At 43.7% G+C, this 12,217-nt stretch overlaps 1 protein-coding gene across 7 annotated transcripts in view; it reads left to right on the forward strand.

Moving 5' to 3' along the window:
• APP (amyloid beta precursor protein) overlaps nucleotides 1–12,217 on the forward strand; it is a 312,816-nt gene that overhangs the window by 157,657 nt on the left and 142,942 nt on the right. For all 7 annotated transcript variants that reach the window (XM_019960087.2, XM_070786121.1, XM_070786128.1 and 4 more), the window contains exon 6: nucleotides 11,183–11,385. In XM_019960087.2, coding sequence (XP_019815646.1) covers nucleotides 11,183–11,385 — 203 coding nt within the window. The remainder of the gene's footprint in view (nucleotides 1–11,182; nucleotides 11,386–12,217) is intronic.

Here is a 12,217-nt window from a genome sequence, read left to right on the forward strand (position 1 = left end):
CTCTTCAGCTGATCCTGTTTCAGGTGCTCAGGGTCTCCTCTCTGCCTACCACAGGGCCTTTGCACTGCTCTTCGCATTCCACCTTCTGGGGAGCTGTCTTTAGTCCTTGGAGTCATTAACTTTGAGCTTTATTTAGGTCACATTTCAGTTCTCTTCCCTGTAGATGCCTTGTCATATACCTCCAGACCTGCTCATTTTGGGCCTCCTAGCCCTCCATAAGTGTTATCACAGTAGTAATTTTACGTTTCTACAGGTGATGATATCATTGTGCTTTGGGCTATTCAGTTCAGTTCAATTCAGTTGCTCAGTCGTGTCCCATTCTTTGCAACCCAATGAACCACAGCACACCAGGCCTCCTTGTCTGTCACCAACTCCCGGAGTTTACCCAAACCCATGTCCATTGAGTCGGTGATGCCATCCAACCATCTCATCCTCTGTCATCCCCTTCTCCTCCTGCCCTCAATCTTTCCCAACATCAGGGTCTTTTCAAATGAGTCACCTCTTCGCATTAGGTGGCCAAAATATTGGAGCTTCAGCTTCAACATGGGTCCTTCCAGTGAACACCCAGGCCTGATTCTTTAGGCTGGACTGGCTTGTCCCTGTGAATTACCTTGTGCCCCCCTATATTTCTAGCTTCCACCACAGTGTCCATAACCAGACTCCTGGCTTCCATTCTCATCTCTCTAGTGCCTGCTCTCCACCCTGCAACCAGAGTCATCTTTAAAACAAATCAGATTTGGTCATTCCCATCGAGAATAAATAAATGTGCTATTTCTTACCATAATCAACACAGCCTTGTGGGTCACCCCCGCCGTCTGTCTCCACCCCCTAATGTACACTTCTCCCCCAGCCTCGGTCTTCCCACCCCCACCTCCACAAGTTCACTGGCTCTTTGTTGTGGGTTTTGTTTTTTTTTCCTTGGTTGTGCTAATGCTCACCCCCATGCCAGGGTCTTTGCACATGCGCATACTCCTGTCTTAACCATACACCCACCTTGACTCTTTCAGCTTTCCAAGTCTCATGCCCACGACCTTTTCCCCATGACCATGCCCTGTCTATCCTATTTGAGAAGCTGCCCTATCCCCCACCACACACACATCTTTTGTAGTCACTGATTAACACACTTGCCTTGCCTTTCTGCTGCAGTTTTTGCATAGTTAATTATTTGCCCATATTGTGCCTTCCCTACTAAACCATGTTCCAAGAAAGCGGAGGTTCCGTCACATGCACTCATGCACCCCCGGTGCCTGCCACAGCACCTGGCACTTGGTAAAAGCACAGTCAGTGTTGCTGACTGAACCACTGATGTGTGGCTTTGAGACGCACATAGTGGGATGATTGGATGAATGGGTGAATTAATGCATTACCCCCCCCTTTTTTTTTTTTTTGCTCATTATCAATTGGTGCACATCCCTCTCAACTCAAATACTCAACTGTTCACTGACTACAGAAAAAAATATATATGGATACCTGGTCTCTGCGGTTTGAGCATCTATCACTGTTAAAACTCAGAGCCCATGGAAAATTCTGGTGTAGCCAGGCTGATGGACTTGCTATTCCTGGTTGTTCATTATCAGGATATTCCTACCTCATACTCACACCCACTTTTCATGTCCTACCAGCCCTGACACCTCTAGCTCACAAGAATTACTTTCCCGTGGACTTCTTAATGCATTCAGTACATGGTACATCTACTACGCAGTAAGTAGTATGGATTCTCTCGCCGGAATAGGGCTTCATTAAATGTGTAAGTGTTCATGCATCCTAGTTTAGGTTAAGTTTATGACCTGTCTAACTCACCCTTAAGACCTGAGTCATAAATTTTGGGTGTCTCAATTTGGTCTTTATCTTCCTAAACCAGGAATCTATGACCGGGGGTCCAGAGGAAGCTAGTGAACAATCTGTAAGGAATGCCTTTAGCTGCAAGTAACAGAAACCCAGTCGTTGGTGTTGGGAGCACTGGGCTGGTGTGGTGATACACAGAGCCCTCCTTTTTGTATCTTTCCCCCTTGCCATCTTAATTAGCTTCTGCATCCTAATGTTCATCACCTAATAGTTGACAGATGCCTGTTGCCTCACCAGTTAAAGTAGAAGAGTAGTGGGTAAAGGAACAAAAGAGCTCTGACCATCAGTAGAAATCTGATCATCTGGAAAGTAAAAACTTTCCTGAAAGCCCCACCTAGAAGTTCAAGTAGCTGTCCCCTGGCATCAGATTATCCAGCAGTATCTTGGTCACCTTGCTTTCCCTGTCCACAAAGCCGTGGAGAATTTGGTTTCTTACTTTCTCTGGTCAAAAAATGGATGAGGGAAGGAGTTAAGAATGGCTTTAGCATAGCATACAGTTCCTGCTACAGGGCATTTTTCAGGAGAGGTTAGTCAGATTCTCAGAGATCCTTTCATTGACAAGTTAATAATACCCACTACCTAAGGAATAGGGGGCTTCCCTCATAGCTCAGTTGGTAAAGAATCTGCCTGCAGTGCAAGAGACCTGAGTTTGATTCCCGGGTTGGGAAGATCCCCTGGAGAAGGAAATGGCAACCCACTCCAGTATTCTTGCCTGGAAAATCCCATGGACAGAGGAGCCTGGCGGGCTACAGTCCATGGGATTGCAAGAGTCGGACACGACTTAGCGACTAAACCACCACCACCACCACCTAAGAAATGCCAAAGCAACTATACTGAAACTCAATAGACTGCTCAAGAGAAATCTGTGGGGGTCAGTTTTAGCTATTACCTATAGATAACAGAGAGTCTAACACTGTATTAAAAGTAAGTAATTTTTTTTTAGTAATCATCAACATATGATGGATTGAATCCTATGAGCATCAAATTTACTTACAAAATATCCAAACTGATGAATTAATTTAGAGAATTAGTAACTTAACTAATTCAATGAGGCCAAATTTATATGTATTATAATCTTCTGTGTTTTAATGTGTTCAGCTCCTTATAATTTTTGCTCATAGGGGGTTGGGAGCTTAAAGTGGAGGTATATTTCTTCCGATTTGTAGGCCCTGAAAATAACAGTTTTATTCATTAACAAGCTGTTATCCTAGACCAGCTGTGAGAGTATTTAAGAAGAGTAGCCATGTGCTCTCCTTTTTAATCCTTTTTGCTGAACTGATGGATCAGATGGTAAAGAATCCACCTGCAATGTGGGAGACCTGGGTTAGATCCCTTGGTTGGGAAGATCCCCTCGAGAAGGGAAAGGCTGCCCACTCCAGTGTTCTTGCCTAGAGAATCCCTATGGACAGAGGAGCCTGGTGGGCTTCAGTCCATGGGGTTGCAAGAGTCTGCTATGATTGAGAGACTAAGCACAGAGCACGCATTGTATATAGGGGCTACCCAGGTGGCTCAGTGGTGAAGAATCCGCCTGCCAGTGCCGGAGACGTGGGTTTGATCAGTGGTTCGGGAAGATCCCCTGGAGTAAGAAATGACACCCCCCTCCAGTATTCTTGCCTGGAGCATCCCATGGACAGAGGAGCCTGGCGGGCTGCAGTCTATGGGGTTGCAAAGACTCAGACACGACGGAAGCAACTCAACATGCACAGTGTACACAGAGAGAAGGGCAGCTAACACAGGCATTACAGCCTGTGATGGATTTTCAAAACAGGACACGCCCAGATCAAAGCACAGCCTTGCCGACTCCCAGAAGCCCCCCCTCTGCCTCCTCCCGGTCATAAACTTCCCCTCGCCAAAGTCGGACAGCTCCTCTGAGTTCTAACATTGGTGAGGAGTAACTGTTTTCATAGTTTATATAAATAGAATCATTTATATGAAGTGTGTCTTGTATCTTAGGCTTCTAATGGTGCCTTTTAGATGGGGCAGAGAGTGGCTTTTTCTTACTTAGCTGTCCCCGCTCTTGCAACATTTACTCAGAACCGTGAATAATAAGTTTCCTACTTTCTCACATTTTCTGGCAACTTCTAATTTTCCTAATTTAGCAGCCATAATTTCAGGGACTGCTTCCCTCGGGGACAAAGGTGTCCAGCCATCATACCTTCCAGGCTAAACAGGCAGCGCTAAGACCTGGGCTGGAATGAGTGGGAAAGGAATGTCTGTTTACCTTTTTGAAAACTTTGCTTTCTCTGTCTCTCCCCTTACCCTAGGAGACTCTTTTCTTCCCCTTTCTCGATGAACACAGAAGTGTCTGAGTGTCTTCCTGCTGAGACTTGCCCTTCTGGCCCCAGTGGGTCCTTACATTCTGGGAACTGCCCGCGGCTCTGTATTCACTCTCCCCTCGTCAGTGCTGTAGTTCAGGTCTCCTGATTGTCGATTCACAAAAACCCTGGGAATCAACTTTCTCTCTGCCATTTCCGCTCCTTTGTCCTACAGAGTGCAGGGAAAGAAAAGTTATCAGTCTTAGTGGAGAAGATGAAAGAATACATACAGCTTTTTTAGAGAATGCAAATGATGAACTGTTTTGCATGACTTAAACTAAAATCAACTGATATTAGTAAGTGAATCAGAATCTTTTCTCCTCTTGAGGGAGTCTTAGGGAGCCCACTGTGATGAGTGAAATCTATCAAGGTCAGACTTAGAAATTTGAACACCACCTTTGTGATGCAGTGTATCCTTCACCCACCTAAAGTCTTACTTGCTGACACACAAAATTGTATCCTCGGTGATTGATTTCCTCATAATAATGTCCCTGTGACCCTTCAACCTGTTTATTAAATTCAGATGCTCCTAAGATGATGAGCGTTTTCAGATCATTCCCTCATGCCTTAGAATTGTTTTTATTATTGGAATTTAAAGGCTGGAAAAGCTGTCTCCTCTAAATTGACAGAGGCTAAAATGTGTGAGTGAATGAATATTCCACCGTGTGCGCAAAGTACTATTTTATTGTGAGTTTACTTGTTGATAAGACATTGCTCTATGATGCTCAGCCTCACATTTCCATAAACTGGACCTTCTTGCATTTTTTTTTTGTAACTGTGGCTCCTTGAGGACTTCGCTGGTGGTCCAGTGGCTATGACTCTGTGCTCCCAATGCAGGGGTCCTGGGTTCACTCCTTGGTCAGGGATTAGATCCCACATGCTCCATGACAGTGAAAATGAAACTAAGTGAAAATAAAAGTCACTCAGTCATGTACAACTCGTGCAATCCCATGGACTGTAACCCACCAGGCTCCTCCGTCCATGGAATTCTCCAGTTAAGAATACTGGAGTGGGTTGCCATTTCTTCTCCAGGAGATCTTCCCAACCCAGGAATCAAACCCGGGTCTCATGTGTTGCAGGGGGATTCTTTACCATCTGAGCCACCCAGGAAGCCCCCACACACAGCCAAATAAAAAAATAAATGTAAAGCTGACTCACCTTGGTCACATCACAGAACAGAGTTGTCTAGTAGTTGAAGAGAAGGTGGAAAAGTTTTTTTATTTTTTATTTTTTCCCCTTCTGTGTTTCCAGCTATTTATGAAAACGGCAAACAGAAGTTATAATGTTGGCATGTTGGGCCTTTTAGGGGAAGATGCCACATCATTAAAACATAGCTGTGTGCTACTGTTTTAATGGTGTCCAAAGAGATAATTGAATTCATGGACGTCTAAATTTAATTCCAGAAATCAAAGCTATGGTAATAAGAACTGGACGTGAGTTCTCTCAGGCCAAGTAATTTAATTCCTCAGCCAGCTGAACTGTTCTGTGTCTCTGTTCCTTGTTATTATGCCAGGAAATTGCTCAGGCAGATGCAGTGATGGATGGTAGGCATGTATTTCACTCTTTTTCATGGCTGGACACATACCAGAATGCAGATCGCTTTAAACACAGCTGTTTTTATACACATGCTTTCTGTTTGGAGTTTTAAATGCAACATTCAACTCATAACAGAGATGGTTGGGGGGACTTTGGGGATGCCCTGTGGCCAGTTTTCATCATCCCACCCAGAAGCCCACTGTTGTCTTTACCCTGGATTGCATACCTGGAACCTGGCATTCTACCCACCCTTCACACGTTGTGGTTTAAGAAGACTCATTGGATTTGATTTTTCTCCCTTGTTTTCCATGAATTTCCACTTAATTTGGAGAAATAAGGAGTATTGGTGTATATGTTTCCATGTTACTTTCTCCATTCATCCCACCCTCTCCTTCTCCCCTCTCGCCCCTGTGTCCATAAGTCTGTTCTCTGTGTTTTCATATACACTGCTGCTGCTGCTGCTGCTAAGTCGCTTCAGTCGTGTCCGACTCTGTGCGACCCCATAGACGGCAGCCCACATATGTCAAATAGAGAGCCAGTAGGAATTTGCTGTATGACTCAGTGAACTCAAACCAGGGCTCAGTGACAACCAGGAGGAGTGGGACGGGGTGGGAGGTGGGAGGGAGGTTAAGAGGAAGGGGACAACCTTATACCTATGGCTGATTCATGCTGATGTATGGCAGAAACCAACACAGTATTGTAAAGCAATATCCTTCATTTAAAAACAAATAACTTTTAAAAATACAAATACAGAGTGTTGGTGACTGTGATCTCATTGAATACAGAAGAGAGCTCAAACACAAGAAACTGGCCCATGGCATGCATTAGGTCATCTTTATTCACTAGCAGTATATCAAGATTTTGAAGAAAAACGAGGAGGCAGTATATTGGCTAAAATTGAGGCATCTAGTTCAGTTCAGTCACTCAGTTGTGTCTGACACTTTGCAACCCCATGAACCAACCGCAAGCACACCAGGCCTCCCTGTCCATCACCAACTCCCGGAGTCCACCCAAACCCATGGCATTGAGTCGGTGATGCCATCTAACCATCTCATCCTCTGTCATCCCCTTCTCCTCCTGCCCTCAACCTTTCCCAGCATCAGGGTCTTTTCAAATGAGTCAGCTCTTCCCATAAGGTGGCCAAAGTACTGGAGTTTCAGCTTCAACATGAGTCCTTCCAGTGAACACCCAGAACTGATCTCCTTTAGGATGAACTGGTTGGATCTCCTTGCCGTCCAAGGGACTCTCAAGAGTCTTCTCCAACACCACAGTTCAAAAGCATCAATTCTTCTGCACTCGGCTTTCTTTATAGGCCAACTCTCACATCCATACATGACCACTGGGAAAACCATAGCCTAAACTGGACGGACCTTTGTTTACAAAGTAATGTCTCTGCTTTTGAATATGCTATCTAGGTTGGTCATAACTTTCCTTCCAAGGAGTAAGTGTCTTTTAATTTCATGGCTGCAGTCACCATCTGCAGAGCCCAGAACAATAAAGTCACCACTGTTTCCACTGTTTCCCCATCTATTTGCCATGAAGTGATGGGAACAGATGCCATGATCGTAGTTTTCAGAATATGTGCTTTAGGCCAACTTTTTCACTCTCCTCTTTCACTTTCATCAAGAGGCTCTTTAGTTCTTCTTCATTTTCTGCCATAACGGTGGTGTCATCTGCATATCTGAGGTTATTGATATTTCTCCCGGCAATCTTGATTCCAGCTTGTGCTTCCTCCAGCCCAGCATTTCTCATGATGTACTCTGCATATAAGTTAAATAAGCAGGGTGACAATATACAGCCTTGACGTACTCCTTTTCCTATTTGGAACCAGTCTGTTGTTCCATATCCTGTTCTAACTGTTGCTTCCTGACCTGCATATAGGTTTCTCAAGAGGCAGGTCACATAGTCTGGTTTTCCCATATCTTTCAGAATTTTCCACAGTTTATTGTGATCCACAAAGTCAAAGGCTTTCGCATAGTCCATAAAGCAGAAATAGATGTTTTTCTGGAACTCTCTTGCTTTTTCAATGATCCAGCAGATGTTGGCAATTTGATCTCTGGTTCCTCTGCCTTTTCTAAAACCAGCCTGAACATCTGCAAGTTCACAGCTCACGTATTGTTGAAGCCTATCTTGGAGAATTTTGAGCATTACTTTACTAGAGTGTGAGATGAGTGCAAGTGTGTGGTAGTTTGAGTATTCTTTGGCATTGCCTTTCTTTGGGATTGGAATGAAAACTGACCTTTTCCAGTCCTGTGGCCACTGCTGAGTTTTCCAAATTTGCTGGCATATTGAGTGCAGCACTTTCACAGCATCATCTTTTAGGATTTGAAATAGCCCAACTGGAATTCCATCACCTCCACTAGCGTTGTTCGTAGTGATGCTTTCTAAGGCCCACTTGACTTCACATTCCAGGATGTCTGGCTCTAGGTCAGTGATCACACTATCGTGATTATCTGGGTCATGAACATCTTTTTTGTACAGTTCTTCTGTGTATTCTTGCCACCTCTTCTTCATATCTTCTGCTTCTGTTAAGTCCATACCATTTCTGTCCTTTATTGAGCCCCTCTTTGCATGAAATGTTCCTTTGGTATCTCTAATTTTCTTGAAGAGATCTCTAGTCTTTTCCATTCTATTGTTTTCCTCTATTTCTTTGCATTGATCACCGAAGAAAGCTTTCTTATCTCTCCTTGCTATTCTTTGGAACTCTGCATTCAAATGGGTGTATCTTTCATTTTCTCCTTTGCTTTTCACTTCCCTTCTATTCACAGCTATTTGTAAGGCCTCCTCAGAGAGCCATTTTGCTTCTTTGCATTTCTTTTTCTTGGGGATGGTCTTGATTCCTGTCTCCTGTACAATGTCACGAATCTCCATCCATAGTTCATCAGGCACTCTACCAGATCTAATCCCTTAAATCTATTTCTCACTTCCACTGTATAGTCATAAGGGATTTGACTTTATGTCAACTTTATGTCAAATGACTATATGTCAGATATAGTCATTTAGGTCATACCTGAATGGTCTAGTGGTTTTCTCCACTTTCTTCAATTTCAGTCTGAATTTGGCAATAAGGAGTTCATGATCTGAGCCACAGTCAGCTCCCGGTCTTGTTTTTGCTGACTGTATACAGATTCTCCATCTTTGGCTGCAAAGAATATAATCGATCTGATTTCAGTGTCGACCATCTGGTGATGTCCATGTGTAGAGTCTTCTCTGGTGTTGTTGGAAGAGGGTGTTTGCTACAACCAGTGCATTCTCTTGGCAGAACTCTGTTAGCCTTTGCCCTGCTTCATTCTGTACTCCAAGGCCAAATTTGCCTGTTACTCCAGATATTTCTTGACTTCCTACTTTTGCATTCCAGTCCCCTATAATGAAAAGGACATCTTTTTGGGGTGTTAGTTCTAGAAGGTCTTGTAGGTCTTCATAGAACTGTTCAGCTTCAGCTTCTTCAGTGTTACTGGTTGGGGCATAGACTTGGATTACCTCCGTGATATTGAATGGTTTGCGTTGGAAATGAACAGAGATCATTTTGTTGTTTTTGAGATTGCATCCAAGTACTGCATTTTGGACTCTTTTGTTGACCATGATGGCTACTCCATTTCTTCTAAGGGATTCCTGCCCGCAGTAGTAGATATAATGGTCATCTGAGTTAAATTCACCCATTCCAGTCCATCTTAGTTCGCCAATTTCTAGAAAGTCTATGTTCACTCTTTTCATCTCCTGCTTGACCACTTCCAGTTTGCCAAATTATTCTTTGAAACCCCATGAACTGTAGCCTTCCAGCCTCCTCTGTCTTTGGGATTTTCCAACCAAGAATACTGGAGTGGACTGCCATTTCCTTCTCCAGGGGATCTTCCCAACCCAGGAATCAAATGCAGGTTTCCTGCATTGCAGGCAGACTCTTCATCGCCTGAGCCACGAGGTTAGTCATAAGGGTCTTTTCCAGTGAGTCAGCTCTTCACGTGAGGTGGTCAAATTATTGGAGCTTCAGCATCAGTCCTTCTAGTGAATATTCAGGGTCGATTTCCTTTAGGAATGACTGGTTTGATCTTGCTGTCCAGTGGACTCTCAAGAGTTTTCTCCAGCACCACAGTTCAAAAGCATCGATTTTATTTTTCAGTGCTCATCCTTCCTATGGTCCAACTCTCACATTCCGTACATGACTACTGGAAAAACCAATTTCTTCTTCCCCTTTCATTTCCAGTGTAAACATTCAATAGTAATTTTGAACCAGTTTCCACATCCACGTATTGAATGTCTACCATGCAGGCGCTTTGTGGTATTTTCGCATGTTTAACAAAAAGTAATGCCAGTATTACAGTAAACTTCGTTTTGTGTCCCCCACCCAAACTTTTTAATAGACTTTATTGTTAAGAGCAATTTTATGTTTAGAAAAAATTTTAACAGGACATACAGAGCCTTCCCTCAGCCATTTATTAACACTTTGCTTTGGTATTGTACACTTGAACCAATATTGATACATCATTAATAAAATCCATAGTTTACTTTAGGGCTCATGTTTTGTGTTGTACAGTTCTATGGGTTTTCACAAATGCATGCTTGTAAGTTGGACTATTCTATATCGTCTCTGATACTGTGTCTTACAGAACAGTCTCACTGCCCCTCAGATCCCCTCTGTTCTACCTGTTTATGCCTTCCTTCCTAACCCCAGACTCCTACCAACCACTGATCTTTTTATGGTCTGCATTCAGTTCAGTTCAGCCACTCAGTCATATCCGACTCTTTGCAGCCCCATGGACTGTAGCACACCAGGCCTCTCTGTCCATCAGCAACTCCCGGGGTTTACTCAAACTCATGTCCATTGAGTCAGTGATGCCATCCAACCATCTCATCCTCTGTCATCCCCTTCTCCTCCTGCCTTCAATCTTCCCCAGCATCAGGGTCTTTTCCAAGGAGTCAGTTCTTCACATCAGGTGGCCAAAGTATTGGAGTTTCAGCATCAGTCCTTGCAATGAGCACCCAGGGCTGATCTCCTTTAGGATGGACTGGTTGGATCTCCTTGCAGTCCAAGGGACTCTCAGGAGTCTTCTCCAACACCACAGGTCAAAAGCATCAATTCTTCGGTGATCAGCTTTCTTTATAGTCCAACTGTCACATCCATATATCACTACTGGAAAAACCATAGCTCCATAACCATGGTCTCCATAACTTTGCCTTTTCCAGAATGTCATATAGTTGGAATCACGGTATCCTCTTTTTGCAACTGTGTAAACTAAGATCTGTGTTCAGGGATTAAAAAGTTGCAGATCTCCTGAGCTGGGATTCACAGTGTGACCTGCTGGCTTCAGACCTCCCATGTGTTTTTTTTTTTGTTTTTTTTTTTTTGGGGGGGGGGGACGACTCCCATGTGTTTTAATTCAGTGCCATATTCCCTCTCAAATATCCGAAACTCCTTGTCATTGGTTTTCTTTTTGCTTGCCCGAAATGTATTTAATGACTATTGCTATTATTTCTCCCTCCTGCTCCAGTGAAGACAAAGTCATAGAAGTGGCAGAGGAGGAAGAAGTGGCGGATGTTGAGGAAGAAGAAGCTGACGATGAGGAGGATGATGAGGATGGTGAGGAACTAGAGGAAGAGGCTGAGGAACCCTATGAAGAGGCCACGGAGAGGACCACCAGCATCGCCACCACCACCACCACCACCACGGAGTCTGTGGAAGAGGTGGTCCGAGGTAATCCACTGCTTACTCGGATTTTCTTTCTCAGGGAAAAGGGTTTGACATTTCTATCCAGCCTGCCAGCACTGCCTCCCAGGTGATGGGAGGTGACCAGTTGCCTGTGCTTGTGGAACTCATTTTGGTTGAACAAGCATCCAGCGATTCATTTCAGAAAATGTGAAATCTTGATTTTGCAGAATCTTCTCTGCCTTGTCTATGCTACTTGGCACGTTGTTCTGCAGAACTCCACCTAACTGGGGGCCATGTCATTTGACAAGGACCGAGTTAGGTGGCCTCCTTGGCATTCTTCTGACAGTGGGTGTTGATTATACTCCATTTTCCGTGGCCCCTTTCATCACCAGGACTATGAGCTCCTTAATGCCAAAGGCTGGATTTTACCTAGTGTGATGCAGGGTGCTTGCCGTATCCAAACTTTTCAATAAATGTTGGTTGAGTGAGTAGTTGTGATTAGATTTAATTTAATTTTAAAGCAAATGAAGTCCACTTGGAGAGAAAGACATTAGTTTTTGCTGTGAAATTTAACTTGGATGACTTGTGTTCTGTATACGATAGTTTACTCAGGGAAGTGACAGTGGGTTCTTAGAGGGGAAGATCTTAGACTTTGTTTTTCTGGTTAATTAATGCTTCTATTGGAAATGTTGTATATGGAACGAATGAGAAGACCCCCTTTCTGTCTCCCTGAAATGAAAGCAAGGTTCAGTTTACACTAAACAATGAAAAGTAGTGAATTGTTGAGTTGCCTTTCCTAGAGGGTGTATGTTTGTTTTGCAAATAGATGGTCCTAAGATTAGACTGAATGAGTACAGACAGAAGTATTGTTTTAATG

This window comes from Bos indicus, chromosome 1 (genome assembly GCF_029378745.1).
Source record: "Bos indicus isolate NIAB-ARS_2022 breed Sahiwal x Tharparkar chromosome 1, NIAB-ARS_B.indTharparkar_mat_pri_1.0, whole genome shotgun sequence".
Taxonomy (NCBI): Eukaryota; Metazoa; Chordata; class Mammalia; order Artiodactyla; family Bovidae; genus Bos; species Bos indicus.